This window comes from Coffea eugenioides, chromosome 2 (assembly GCF_003713205.1).
Source record: "Coffea eugenioides isolate CCC68of chromosome 2, Ceug_1.0, whole genome shotgun sequence".
NCBI lineage: Eukaryota > Viridiplantae > Streptophyta > Magnoliopsida > Gentianales > Rubiaceae > Coffea > Coffea eugenioides.
The window spans coordinates 13,874,157-13,888,810 of NC_040036.1; the positions used below are offsets into that span (position 1 = coordinate 13,874,157).

At 35.8% G+C, this 14,654-nt stretch overlaps 2 protein-coding genes across 6 annotated transcripts; both read left to right on the forward strand.

The window, feature by feature from the left end:
• Positions 1-2,953: 2,953 nt before the first annotated feature.
• On the forward strand, positions 2,954-6,923 carry LOC113761889 (OPA3-like protein). Of its 4 annotated transcripts, none has more exons than XM_027305061.1 (6): positions 2,954-3,120; positions 3,242-3,345; positions 3,752-3,827; positions 4,377-4,511; positions 5,432-5,518; positions 6,458-6,923. In XM_027305061.1, the coding sequence occupies exons 3-6, from the start codon at positions 3,777-3,779 to the stop codon at positions 6,614-6,616; spliced, it is 432 nt and encodes a 143-aa protein (XP_027160862.1). In that variant the 5' UTR covers positions 2,954-3,120; positions 3,242-3,345; positions 3,752-3,776; the 3' UTR covers positions 6,617-6,923. The 4 variants fall into 4 exon arrangements, with proteins under 4 accessions (XP_027160862.1, XP_027160863.1, XP_027160861.1 ...); XM_027305062.1 differs by having other exon boundaries at positions 3,752-3,809; XM_027305060.1 differs by lacking the exon at positions 3,752-3,827 and having other exon boundaries at positions 3,215-3,345.
• A 2,220-nt stretch (positions 6,924-9,143) lies between these two features.
• On the forward strand, positions 9,144-14,331 carry LOC113763678 (transcription factor VOZ1). Of its 2 annotated transcripts, none has more exons than XM_027307573.1 (5): positions 9,144-9,247; positions 9,893-10,162; positions 10,663-10,806; positions 12,570-13,101; positions 13,226-14,331. In XM_027307573.1, exons 2-5 carry the CDS (start codon positions 9,935-9,937, stop codon positions 13,777-13,779), a joined length of 1,458 nt encoding a protein of 485 aa, XP_027163374.1. In that variant the 5' UTR covers positions 9,144-9,247; positions 9,893-9,934; the 3' UTR covers positions 13,780-14,331. The 2 variants fall into 2 exon arrangements, with proteins under 2 accessions (XP_027163374.1, XP_027163375.1); XM_027307574.1 differs by lacking the exon at positions 9,144-9,247 and adding an exon at positions 9,501-9,519.
• The last annotated feature ends 323 nt before the right edge of the window (positions 14,332-14,654 follow it).

Below are 14,654 nucleotides of genomic sequence, written 5' to 3' on the forward strand. Positions count from 1 at the left end.
CCCATCACTCTGTTTGCCTCATTCTATGAGCTATCGACCAGTAATATATAAACCACCATTTTGAGGATTTCCATGAGCTACAAGCCTGCAGCTGCACTATTACTGAGTCTACTAGCTTTCTCGGGCTCTTGGACAGTTTCAAAGCCACCAAAAACATTTGTTTAAAATTGATTGAAGTCTGTACATGGATGGAGGGAGGAAATGGAAGTCTGGATGTCCTTTAAGCAAACAAAGTATTTTAAACAAAATATTTATATTTATATATAAATATATATTTATTTCAATTGATATAATATATATAATATACATAATTTAAATATACATATTAATATTAATATAATTTAGATATATATAATATAATATACATAATTGAAATATACATATTAATATATATTAATATACATATTATAAAACAAAATTAAAATAAATATATTTATATATTTATATAAATATATTTAAATTAATATAAACTTGTATGATATTTATAAATAAATATATTTATATAAATATAAATATATATAAATATATTTTGAACAAAATATTATTATTTATATATAAATATATAATATTTATTTCAATTGATATAATATATATAATATACATATTAATATACATAATTGAAATATACATATTAATATTACTATAATTTATATATATAATATAATATACATAATTAAAATATACATATTAATATACATATTATAAAACAAAATTGAAATAAGTATATTTATAAATTTATATAAATATATATAGATAAATATATAATTGAGTGGATTTTTTTCCACCAACAACCTTGACTAAGGCGTATAACTAACTTAATAACTGGTTTGTATCTGATTCTCGTTTTTAAATTATATTAATATTAGTATGTATATTATATATATTATATCAATTGAAATAAATATATATGTTTATATATAACTATAAATATTTTGTTTAAAATATATTTTGTTCAATATACTTTGTCTGCTTAAAGGACATGGTTCCAGACTTCCATTTCCTCCCTCCATCCATGTCCAGACTTCAATCAATTTTAAACAAATATTTTTGGTGGCTTTGAGACGGTCCAAGAGCCCGAGAAAGCCAGTAGACTTAGTAATAGTGCAGCTGCAGGCTTGCAGCTCATGCCATCATGATCGAAAGAATTGGTGGAGCGGCTGCAAATTTTTGGGAAGATTTCAGCCGTGCAAACTTCTGCGAAGCCTGAGAAGATGTCAGTAGCGGCCGTGCACAGTCAGCACGGCCGCAACTGACATCTTCTGAGAGCCACTAAAATTTTTGCAGCCGCTGACTGACTTTTACCTGTCAGATTGGGAATGGGAAATTTATTTTGCTGCCGTGCCGGTATAGTTTGAGAAATCCCTTACGTCAGAGCTTCATTTGGTGGATAATTTTTTTTTATACGTATATTCTGAGAAATTAGCCGCTTTGCACACACATCAAATGTATTAATGCTAGTGTAATTATAAAATATGAGCCACTTGTTGACGAAATATTATTTCTATTTTTACAAAAATATATATATAACTAGGGAGTACGGGGAACCCATTTCGTCGGGCATTTGGCTAACTTGACCCGTATCTTACCGGCCAGTAATTTTTTAATCCTTATTCGTTCCATATATCAATAGGTACTTGATCATTAGGTGCCGACTAGAAGAGGGTCGGATTAGCGGGTACCCGCCGTACCTCTCTTATCATTTAATTTTTTTTAAAAATAATTTATACTAATTTAATTTTATATTTTACATATTCATCTAAGATTCAATATAGATTTTACTCAAAAAATCTCATATCAAGAACAAACTTGCAAGAAAATACAAGAAAAAGAAAAAAAGAATCCAAAACTAATAAAAATTGTTATAAGCATTGCCCATTTTATATATATATATATATATTCTACATCAATTAAATTATTCTTAAAAAATAAGATCATGATCTCTATAAAATGAATCTTGTAAACAAATTATAGGCGCTCATATTTGGAGCATAATTTGCTGAAAAAAAAAACACTTCATTTGCTTTAAAAATAATATTTGGCATATATAAATAAAAATAAAAAATAAAAAAATATGCCGGACAGATCGGATACCTGCAGATTTTTAATCCAGTGCCCTTAACCTGTCCCACATATAAGCGGGTATCTGACCTTCTTCTAATTTGCTCTTATAATGGGGGATTGGATACCTTATTCAAAGCAAATCAGATCGAATCTCATGAGTTATCCAATCAACACGTATTTGTGCTCCACCCCTAAAACCACCTCACTACCAAATACCCGTGAATAGCATCATAACTACTTTTGGTGATATGGTTCAAATCTCCTTGCCCTTTCCCCCCTTCTCAATTCCCACATCTTGTCTAATGAAAAAAAAAAATTTGATGGAGTTATGAAATTACGAACACAAACAGTGTGCTTTTAACACAAATTATGCAATGAATATCAACTAGTTCCAAATTGAATTCGCATTGGCATTCACCGTAGCATTAAAATACAAATCAAACTATTCTATATCAATTCGAACTAAATTAATCAAGTCAAAGAGAGGTAGATCATTTTACTCTAATTCCATCAAGCAAAAATCCATCAAACTCGAAGTAGTAAAGATAAAGATTTAAAATCAGGAAAACCATCTCAAGCTCCCTAGATAATAGAAATCAAACTAACTTTAAATTCTATCAAAAATGTAAAATTAAAAAAACAAAAGGACCTACGCATCGGGCTTGTTTGTGTCCCCAAAAACTCCTTGAGGGACTTTAATTCGTGACTTAATCCCAACATAAACCCCCGCCCCCATTGCCAATAAAAAAGCTTCATTAGGCCCCATTTTTAGTAATCCAACATTGGGCTCGACCCGGCCCATCAATCAGCGAGAAGTCAGCCAATCCCCCAACGAATCGGAACATACGCACACGCGCAGACACGCACATAGCGAAAAAAGAAATGCAAAAAAAAAAAAAAAAAAAATGAAAAGCCATTAATTGAATATTCAGTTGAAAGTTCTCCTTCTTTCTTGCTTCCACTGGCCTTCGATTTGCTGTTCGCGTTTGTCTTCTTCACCAAGAAATTGAGCTCTATATCTTACTTGATCAACGCCCATTTTGGTCACGAATCAATAGGGTACTATATTTAAATTTTCTGCTTATAAATTTTTCACTGTGTCCAAGAATCCAAGAGGTTGTATCTGAAATTGGGTTGTGATACAAATTACCAGTAATGGTATTGCCCTTGTTGAAGCTAGGGACGCTTGCTGTAAAAACTCTGAGCAAACCTATTGCTAGTAGACTCAAGGTTCAGGCCGGAAGGCATCCCAAGTTCCGTGATTTCATCGTCGGCATCGCCCAGGTAACTTCATTACTTTACCATTTTTTGAGAAGTTATTCGGGTTTTTATGCGTTTGTTCAAGAACCCGGTGTTTATGAACCCAAATATGGATATTATTGATACGTGCGATTTAAAGGAGAGATTGGAATACAAGGTGGATTTTAAAATTTTTGAAATGTTATCTATTGCATATATTCGATCATAGGAATTTGAGGAAGATGCAGATTGGGACAGAAAGATAGCACAAAAATCTTCGCCTTTGTTGTTTCTTTCCTGGTCTAGATTAATTTAAGTTTTAGAATTGCAGGAGGGCTTATATTCATTTTTTGAACTTTGCTAGTGACAAATCGGAAATGCAGAAATGTAAAATACTGCCAATAACAAGCTTGAAGACTTACATTGATGATTTATTGTAAATTTGTAATAGGGAAATCAAGATAGCGTAGACTATTATGCAATCATGGATCAAGCAATTCAATTTCTGGGTTGAGAAAAATTTCCGGGTGAGAAATGAGTACAACTTGAGATGTTTGCTCACAAGTTACATCTTGCTTAAATGACAGCCGTAGCATTTGAAAGATTTTCTTGCAATTTATGCTTTCACTTAACCTTGTGCTAAGAAATTTGCAGTCTTTGCTGCAGAATTTTGATAGTTATTTGACAACAACTAAATTTCTTTCCTCGTTCTTTTTCTTGGGCACCTTGAATCAGTCATCTTTGATTCTTTTTCATCACTGTTTTGCTTGTATAGTTCTTGACTGAATTAGGCAAGGTTTTCAGATGTGTAAGCCGGTATGTTCTTCTAGAATTGTGTGATAATATCTTTGGCTTTTGTGTAGGTCTCGATAAATTCAGGTAAGGCTTTCAAATGCACATGCTGATCAATTCTTCTTCCCAACCCCCCACCCCCCAAAAGAAAAAGTTGTCTTTATGTTTGGTTCTGGTGCATTCTTCATTAATTTCAGATTCTCAGCTTTCTCGTTCTTCGCCTCTGCTTCAGCAATTGTAGAACTTTGTTTTCTTTTTCTACTCACATTAATTTTTGAATGCAGGGAAACCATAGGATAACAACACAAATGCAAAGACGCATATATGGTCATGCAACTGATGTTGAAATTCGACCTTTGAATGAGGAGAAAGCTGTTCAAGCGGCTGTAGACCTTCTGGGGGAAGTTTTTGTCTTCTCGGTAGGTTTTGTATCTAACTTGAATATTATTTTGCTGCTGGAATAGCTTGTATAAGATTGCTCATATTAGTGAAGGAAAGATTTTTTTCCCCACTTGTTAAGGAGTAGAAGAGTTTGATCCTATCTTTAATTTTGCCACACTATTCTTACCCTTCATGTTAATGTTGCACCAAAGTGTTCTTGTCACTTAGGAGGCAGTATGAGGCCCAGGAAACATGCCTTCTTCAAAACTTTACTGTTCTTTAAATGTATTCAGTATTAACTAAATCAATATTGAAAAATTTCCTGATTTCTTATCTTTCTAGAAAATAAAGCCAATATTTCTTTCCATGTTTTGCATTCTTCCCACTTAGCATGAATCACAATTCATGCCAATTGATATCAAAATCTCATTTTGTATTTTTGCTCCTCAGCTCAGAAGTTACGTGAAGTCCTAGGTTCTCATCATTTGCAACTTATTGCATATTCATTGGATAGCCAGGAAAATATCTGCAAAGGCCCTGGACCACCCTTTGTTCTTCTGCGAGTTTTTTTTCATTTCATTAGTGGTAGGGAGAGAGTGAGATAATAGATTTCAGATTTGCTGTATCTTGCCTCCTTATGAGATAACGGACTGACCACCTCTTTTTGTTGTGGCAAAGTGCGAGGATTGGTATTATCCCTCCATTTTCTTGATTTATTGATTGACCACCTTTGTCATGCTCTAGTTTGCTCTTTCAAGTAGACATGATACAACAGCTGTCAATGGTCTGAGATTTTGTCCTGGGTAGGGTTATTACGAGTGAAAAGAATCTTCTTTTCTTGCATATCCTGATGCATGGAAGGATAGATTTGTTGGAAAATGTTATATAAGTTTTAGAAAGAAAATAATAACCCTACTTTGATGAGCATTTTACCCCTTATATGCCTAATCATGATTAGGTTGCTGTAGCTGCTCTGATATTTGAGGTGCAAAGAAGTGCTCGGTCAGAAGCTAAGAAGGAGGAGCTTCGTAGGCAGGAAATGGAGGTATATAATGTTAAAGAATTCTTTGCTTCCCCCCATCCCTTTTTTGGCATTCAAGTTTTGTGATGAGTAGCATCTAAGTACTTTCTTTCGGTAGTTTATTTTTCCAGAACTTGAATAACATGTTAATGCATTGCTCAGAACATCTTTCCCTTGTATTGTTAGTATGCCTGCATCCACAATTGCTGATGCATGAAGTTCTGGGGATTATGTAAAGTGCATTTCCCAGCCAAATTAGTTTGTGTAGCGCTAAAATATTTGGTTCCATGACTTGGGATGTTAGATGATAGCTTCCGTTGTGTCTCATCCCTTATCTATAGGTGACCTATTTTGCTATGCTATCTGAGCACAAAGTTGCAAGCCCTTTGAGTTACATATTCATCTCGACCAAAAGCACGGGCATATTTTTCATTCTTAGGAGCTCCTCAGTTAGAGTTCTACTTTCCTTATTTTCTATTCTTTTTACGAACACCTTTATCCTGTTTTGGCTTCAAAGCATCTTCTGGATTGCTAAAATAATTGGTTTATTCAATTAGGCGAGTATACATATATGCTGCAGGATTGTGATTGTTACTGCCAGCTTGACATTCACTTAATGTATGGCAATAACGTGGTAGCTATATATGCATAAACTAATGTTCTGGGCTTGATAGTTAAGTAGGCATGTCATTTTTCAGAATTTCAGCGGCTTAAATCCTCTTCATTGCGGAGAATATAATTCTAGTTGTATCTATATGGTTTTAGTTAAATCTGGATGCTTTAGAGGAAAAAAAGCATGCTTCCTTTTGCCAACATTAATTATGAAGATTAAGGGCTATTAAATGCTATCTTTGTCTTACACCGTGTGGCATGTGCTTTGAGTAGTTACCATAAACAAAACTCAAAGCCATTGTTCAAGCTTCTCAAAATGTACTCAGCTTTTGGGTCTGTCATGGTTTTCAGGAACTGAGGCAACGAGACGATGAGTTGGCAAGAGAGGTAGAGCTTCTAAAGAGTAAGTTGCAGGAGCTTGACCAGCTAGCCCAGAAACGTGGACTTTCTGGTGTTTTTGGCTTTAGACATGCTCATGGAGAGGAAAGCAAGTCGGCGGCAACAAATTGATTTCTTCATGTTAATCTGATATTGAATAATGCATTTATTTCTGATTCATAAGGATAATTGGGCCTGCTCAATTTAGATTTTTGACCTTCATTGGCTCCCGAGCATACAGTTTTGCTGATTACTTGTTTCATTTGTAAATACACTCGCTGAAACAGAGGACTGATCTGTATTGAGTATTAACAAGAAGGGAAAGGAATTCATCATTGCAGCTGATAAGGATCTGCAGCAGTGATGAAGAGATATTGTCAGGCAGTCAGGAAAGGAGAAGAGAGACCCTAATTATAAAATTTCTGAACTTGGCTCCAAATACTTTTCTTGGTCTCCGTTTTGTCTGCTTTTGATTATCAATTCTTCATAGTAGATCCTAAATATGCATCTCCATATTACGTAGCTGCTGAAAATTGACTACTTTTTCCCTTGGTGCTCTTTTTCTTTACTCGCCGTCATAGTGATGCTAAATAAAATGGTGGGAACAGAATTTTCTTTTTGCATTTTATTTTATGAAAAGCCTCACATTTAGCAGCAGGAGAAACGAGTCCAGAAACCACAGATGCTTCTTATCTTCAAAAGACATCACACAATGCATATCTAATTGCTCATGGCATCCAGGACTAGCAATCAGGAATCTTAGAAGATGGTAGTGGGTTCTGCCCTTTATGCCTTTCTTGCCCGGGTCGTCTTCTCTTTTCACATCTAATAAAAAGGCTTTTCAAAGGGTGGACCTACCATCTTCCTCAACATGCAGGCCTGGTTAGGATCTGAAACGCATTGCGTCCATCCGGACCACATCTTTGGCAGTGGTTGGGCTTACAGAGAATTTTCCAAGAGAATCATTTTAGTTTAATGCGGCTGCCTTTGTTTAAAGGAGCATTTGTTTGCCAAAATGTTAATGTTCGGTAGGGGAATAACCTCAAGAGTTAAAAAAGTTTTGGATTCAAATCTCATACTTGTGAGCTTAGTCTAATAAAAGGGACTATATATTAAAACAAACTTAAGTTATAAGTACAAAACGAGGGAAACAAATTCCCTTAAGATCTGCATCTACTAGACTTCTCAAAGCATATGTCTTGTGTGTATGCGTGCTAGTATGTATATATATATATATATAAATAAAACTTGTAATTTGGTGCTGGCAATTTTACATTATCACCGTATAGTTTTAGATAGTGGCTTGAATATGGTGTTAGTGGAGGATCGATGTCCTTTTTTTAAAAAAAAAAAAAATAGTACAAGAGGTAGGGTGTTTAGTCACTATCTTTGTAGCATCTCTGTTAAATAGGAAAATTCCGAATAAGAATTGATGAGAGGAATGTTGAAGTTGATTTTCTTCCTTTTGCTAAATAAAATACGTCAGTGACTAACTAATAATTACCATGTTGAAAAAGGGCTGTAATTTAATTTTCTCAAAGCATAGAATTCTGCTATTAGGTGACAAAAAACTACTTATGTTAAAAGGGAACGTGTTGCAAGAAATATTTGATAGTTTTGTAAGAAAATACCAATTTATTCAAAGTTATTAACTTTGCATGTGAAAACTATGCCAGCTTTAAGTATCTCCATGACATAAAACCTTGCCATTACAAAAAAAAAAGAAGAAAAAAAACTCTAAAACATATAACTCCCTATTGCTTTTAATACAAGGAATGAAATTTGGATGACCAATAATAATAAAAAAAAAGAAATATTATTGTTAATTGAAATTGCTTTTCGTTTGGTATACTTGGCTTGATTCTATAAGAATTTTAATAATGTATTGCCAAACTTTGGGATTGAATGAACGAAACAACACCTTGCCAACTAAAACAAGGAGCAAAATTAAACACTACTAACTCTTTAGAATGAGATGCACCGGACAAATAATTTATTCTGTTGCACAGCCTTTGCAGGGCACATTTAAAATATTAACATCGGAAAGCAAGCAAACCCTTTTATTTTATTGACTAAAAAATTTATTGCATAAATATTAACATTTTCCTGTAAGATAAAACACGTTAGACAGTCTAATGTATAAAAAAAAAACTTATTGCATAAGGGATTTTAGATATTCGTGCATTAATGGCTCATGTCATCATTTAACAAGTACTTACACTCAATAAGTATCTTAACGATCTAATTTAAATTTTACCCAAAAAAAAGCTAATTTATTGATACTGCATAAAATTTTGAAAAACATTTTAATAACTGTTAATGTATACACGAGTGAGCGTAGATACATGATACATGACATGTAACTTACTTTTAAATTTGAAATTCAGTTTCGTAGTAGTATAGATTCCTTCTACGCCTAAGTTGATAAAGGTTTAATCGTAAAATTTTTCCCTCAAATTATGCTCACAAGTCGTGAGTCACAACTACAAGTCAACAGAAAGTAAAATGCCCAAAAAAAATACTATTAATATTCGGTAATTTCCCTCGACTGCCACATGCTTTTGCCGCGACCCAGCTGCTGCTGCCTTTTGCCGGTGGGGTGGGCCCTGCAAAGTGACCGGTTAAGTCTATACCATAATTGAGAAGCATATAAAGAAAACCCACATACACAGACTTCCGCACATATTTATTTCGAAGTCGCGCAAAAGGAACCCCCAATTGTGTTGTCTGAACACTTTCACGGCGATCTTCTCTTCAAAGCAGGTTTAAAAAAGCACCCCATTCTCCATCCCTCTTTCTCTTTTTTTTTCCTGCTTTTTTGGTTTATCTCTTCTTGGTAATAATTCTTATTCTCAGGACTTTCACTCTTTTTTCCTTGTCTTGATCCCCTCCTTTTTTTCTTATCTATTTTTGTAGCAACTCCTCCTGATTTTTCATCTGACGACCGCGATTGGAAGTTAATTTAGGTTTATTTTTGCGCGAATTGCAGTTCATAAACCTCTTCCCCTTTGTGGGTTTCGTTGTTGTGGGTTTTGGTAGATGTGTGATATGTTGCATTTTTTTTTGGGTTTAATTGTTTTTTTTTTTTGAGTACAAAGATTAGTGGATATTAGTCTCAATCATGGGTTTCTTTATCTGGACTGTGAAATTCAACTGTAAAGATTGCGGGTTTTTGTTGGTTTTCAGCTTTGTGGGTAATTTGGGAGAATATTGAAAAAGTGTTTGTTTAATTTTACCATGATTACTATACTATTTTAGTTTTGTGTAATCTGTAAAAGCTTGCAATTTTTATTTTTCCTTGATGAATTCTGAGTCCAGTGGTGGTGTTTTAAGGGTTTTAGGAGCGCATTGCAGCTCGGTTGTATCTTTATAGTTGTTCTGACATAGTTCTTTTGGGTGGTTTTGAAGGTGATAGTTGAGAAACCAAGTGCTATATACTGATTACTTGGAATGGGCAAGGGTTCGAAGAGTGGTGCATGCAAGTCTGCATCGCATCAGCTCTTCAAGGACAAGGCAAAAAACCGTGTCGATGATCTTCAAGGGATGTTTTCGGATCTGCAGTCTGCAAGAAAGGAGAGCCGTAGCATTGATGTTGCAGTTCTTGAAGAGCAGGTCCATCAGATGCTCCGTGAGTGGAAAGCTGAGCTCAATGAGCCCTCCCCTGCTTCTTCTTTGCAGGTAAAGCCTCCGCTGATTGCGTGCAATGGATGTACTTACACAGAAGCTGATTTGACACTGCCTTTGAATGTCAGTTGTTGTGTTATTTTATGAACTTTGCACAACAGTAGTAGAGTTCAGACGTAAGACTGCAATATAGATGTGCATTCTAGTTTCTGTTCTTATTGCTGTGGGCTGTATTCTGGAGCATAAAACTTGTAATTGTATGTGTTAAAGTGGATCTAGATATGTTGACTTATGTACTATTTATATCTCAGATGTGAGTATGTCTAAGAAGACTTTGATGATGAGTTTTCTAAGTAGATTGCTATGTAGGAATGTGGTGGTGAGCATGTGCTGATAGTTGTGAAAAAACATGCACTATGGTGATTCAGTGTTATGTGCTTCTTTTTGCAATTCCTAAGATGCAGCTGAATGTACAGGTGCATGTGTAGCAATGCATCGTTTTATTTTGATAGGAAGTTTTGAGTGTCCCTCTGATGTCGATATAATATCTGCAGGGTGGAAGTCTTGGTTCATTCTCGTCAGACATTTATAGGCTGTTACAACTTTGTGAGGAGGAAGATGATGCCACCAGTGCTTTAGCTGCACCCAAGTCTGAGCCAGATGCACAAAAGGCTGATAGTGGTGCTGTCTTTCAAGAAGTAATTATTATGCTACTCATCTTCATTATGCATTTGTTTGATTTCTTTGACCAAAATTTCTGACAATTGTAATCATATTTTCTTTTTCTACGAATTGAGGTTGATTTGTGTAATGTGTCATATTTATCTGTTAAACCAAGTTTTGGGTTTTGGTTTAAGTCAACATGTCATAACTTGTCTTGAACAGGCAGATTGTGTTTTTAATATTATAACCAAGAAGCAAAGTGCAAACTTTGTTAAGGCTTGTTTCTCTTTTACAACAGATGTGTCATGGTTGTGGCACAAAATCAGCGTCGCCACTGATTCATGGGTTGTGTAAGTTTTGGCATGACATGGAATATGCTTGTATGAACACTTCTTCTTGACATTTCACTCTAAAGGTGTCTATGGTAAAAGTCAAGTGCCGTGTGTTATATACTTCTTTTTTTAAAAAAAAATTGCCTTTATAAAGTTAATTTTTTCTGGACAATATAAGTAAAACGTTTTTTTCCATCCTAACCTGCAGTTCAACCTTTCTTAGAAGGCCTCCTTATATCTTGAAGAAGGCATTCTCTGAGAGATGTTCCTCTTAGTTACTTTTCATTTTCAGTCAGACATGAAGAGTTTTTGATGATCTTCTTAATTGATCTTACAAGTTAGGTATGCAATATATCACAGATAGTTTTCTGTAATTGTTGAGGCTGTGTTTTTGTGAACATATGGACATAATCTTTTGGTGATGCAATTGATTAGTAGCTTATGTTGTTAACACCCCCTGGCTAACTCTCCAGATTCGTACCTCCATTCTGATTTTTTATTGGTAGCTAAGTCGTTAACATCCGCTGACTCAAGATTCTTGCTGTGTTTGTAAAATTCAAAATTTGCTTTGAGATGTGCACAATGTTATGTGATTGTTTACCAGTTGTGTCTTATGTGGAAAATTGTTGTGTTTGTCTTTCTGTGAAAACCTTTGACATATCTGTTTTTTCTTATTGGTCAAAGCAAGTTTGAAGCTTGTTGGAATTTGTTTATCAAAATTAGGCTGATTTTTTATTTTCTGTATGACTTACTTGTGGTAATTATAAGACCTACCACTTGTAACTTGGAAGAGAATATCATTGGCCCTTGTGAGCTTGCATTCTTTCTTATTCTGTCTTTTTTACTTGACGTCCTTGCATCTGTACTCCTTCCTTATAAGGTTGCTTGTACTTGATGTACTTGCATCTATACCTTATATGATTGGCTCTTGTGAGCTTTCTTTTCTTATTGTTTTTTGTACTTGAAGTTCTTGCGTCTTTTCTTTTTCACTACATGTTGCTTTTACTTGATGAAAACAATCATCGATCATCTAAACCTTTTCTTCCGGCAGTTTCTGTGAAAGTGTTACATCTTTAAGGTGCACAATATAGGTTGGCTTTCAAAGTCGATGCACATGATATGTTTAATTCTTTGTAAGGTACACAATATAGGGTGGTATTTTAGTCACATTACTGTTTTTGTACAAGTCAACAAGGTTTCTTGTCTTACAGTCTCTGGAATGACATTTTGATCACATTTGTTAATAAATGTGCTTAATGTATCTTTTATTTTTTTTATTATCTGGCGTTTGTTGTTTAATTTTCTTTTTGCCCATTCTTTTGGTTTCTTGTATGCTATTCTGTTTGCAATTTCTGGAGTTGTAGGTTGTCTTTCTCCATATTATGGGAGTAGCAAATACCTAGCTATCTCTTTCGTTGTTACTTGGGTACACAAGTAAAACTTGCAATTGTGTTAAATTGCTGCAGGGTTTCGTTGCTGCTCAGGCATCTCAGGAACAAAGCTTCCAATTGCTTGATCACTGCAAAAACTCTCCTGCAGGAGCTAATAGTATGGGGGTCAACAATCTGGGGCTTCCAACACAGTTAGAGTATCACACATTTGATTTGCATCAGGACTTTGAGAACCAGTATTTCCAAGGATTTGATGGTACGGGCCTTTGTGGGGAGGATGCTTTGCCCCAGATTGCTGGTTTTGTACAAAATTTTTGTCCTCCACCTGCTGCTTTTTTAGGGCCGAAATGTGCACTTTGGGATTGTCCGAGGCCAGCACAAAGGTCAGAGTGGTGTCAAACATCACAGGACTACTGCAGTGGCTATCATGCCACAATTGCACCAGCTGAAGGCTATCCTGGCATGGCTCCAGTTTTACGACCTGGAGGCATTGGCTTGAAGGATAATTTGCTTTTTGCGGCTCTTAGTGCAAAAGCTCAAGGAAAAGATGTTGGAATTCCAGAATGTGAGGGGGCTGCTACCACAAAATCCCCTTGGAATGCACCTGGTAAGTCTGTTGAAGCCCTTTTAAGCCTATGTTGTGATTTCCATGGTGGGTCAGATCTTCTTTTCACATGATTTATTATAGTGATGAACTCTTTTGACAAATCAGTTTCCTTAAATTTCTGCAGAGCTTTTTGATCTTGTTGTTCTGGAAGGAGAAATGATCAGGGAATGGCTTTTCTTTGATAAGCCTCGAAGAGCATTTGAAAGTGGAAATAGAAAGCAAAGGTCATTGCCAGATTACACTGGACGTGGCTGGCATGAGTCTAGGAAGCAAGTGATGAATGAATATGGAGGGTTGAAGAGATCATACTATATGGATCCGCAGCCAATGAAAAACTATGAGTGGCACCTGTATGAATATGAGATTAACAAGTATGATGTCTGTGCATTGTATAGGCTGGAACTGAAGCTTGTTGATGGGAAAAAGAGCCCGAAAGGGAAGATAGCTACTGATTCTGTCACTGATCTGCAGAAGCAAATGAAGAAGCTTACTGCTGAGTTTCCATCTGACAAGCAGCGTGCCATCAAAGGTGGTGCTAAGGCCGCTTCAAAGGATGCTGCTGGAAGCATTTATTCTACCCCGAATAGAATGCCTCCTACAGGTGAAGGGTTTGAGTACAGCACAGGTGCTTCATATGAATATCTTGTTGACAATTTGAATGGTTACTATGTCACGTAGTGGGTAAAAGTGAAGCAGTTGGAATAAGGGGAAACTGTATCAGTGTGCATCCATTGTGCTGCTCGCTGCAGGTCCAGGCAATTGCTGGAGTTCTGAGCTTGCATTTGCTTCACGTCCTTCAGTATTCAGTCTGATGTGTCAACCAAACCTCTTGTGTCTCCTGTAGAATTATTGTCAATAGTACATTGTCATCTGAAGTGCAGCGGCCATCTGACAGTTACCGTTTTGGAGCACCTTTAACTGCAGAAACATGGCGGGCGAGTACCAAAACTGGCTGCCCTTGCTAATTTTATTGCTCGATCATCATGAACTCTTGCTGCATCTTTAGCCTTATTAGTACTAGATGCGATGAATGCTCACAGTTGTCTAGCATTGTCTAACTTTTGGGTTTCAGGACTTGCTGTTAGCGGGCGAGGGTTCATGGTAGCCATAACTTGAAATATGTAGCATTGTCATTTTACCTCGTATATAAGCATGTCTTGGGCTCTTAGCTCCTCTGGCCTCTTATCAACTCTGTGAGACCCAGATCTTGACTGCTGTCCTTGCCTTTCAGTTCGCTTTGCTTGGTCCTTGATGCTTTTCTGTTGGATAGCTAGTTTTACTACCAACCTGAGCAAAAGCATAGATGCAATCCAACTGATGCAGCAACCTAAAAAGCTTTATTTGATGGATTTTCTAGAATTAGTAGTAGTCAAATGTGGTAAACATCCATGAAAGTCGTACTTCTTGAGTTCTTATCCAGGTCTTGTCTAAGGAGAATACCCGCTGTTGATGACTTGGTGGCGTCCAAGTTAGAAATGGATAAACAAGGTGTGGGGATTCCGATTTTAAGCGCCCAGAGAAGACGATTTACCAGCATTATTCCTGGAGCGCTA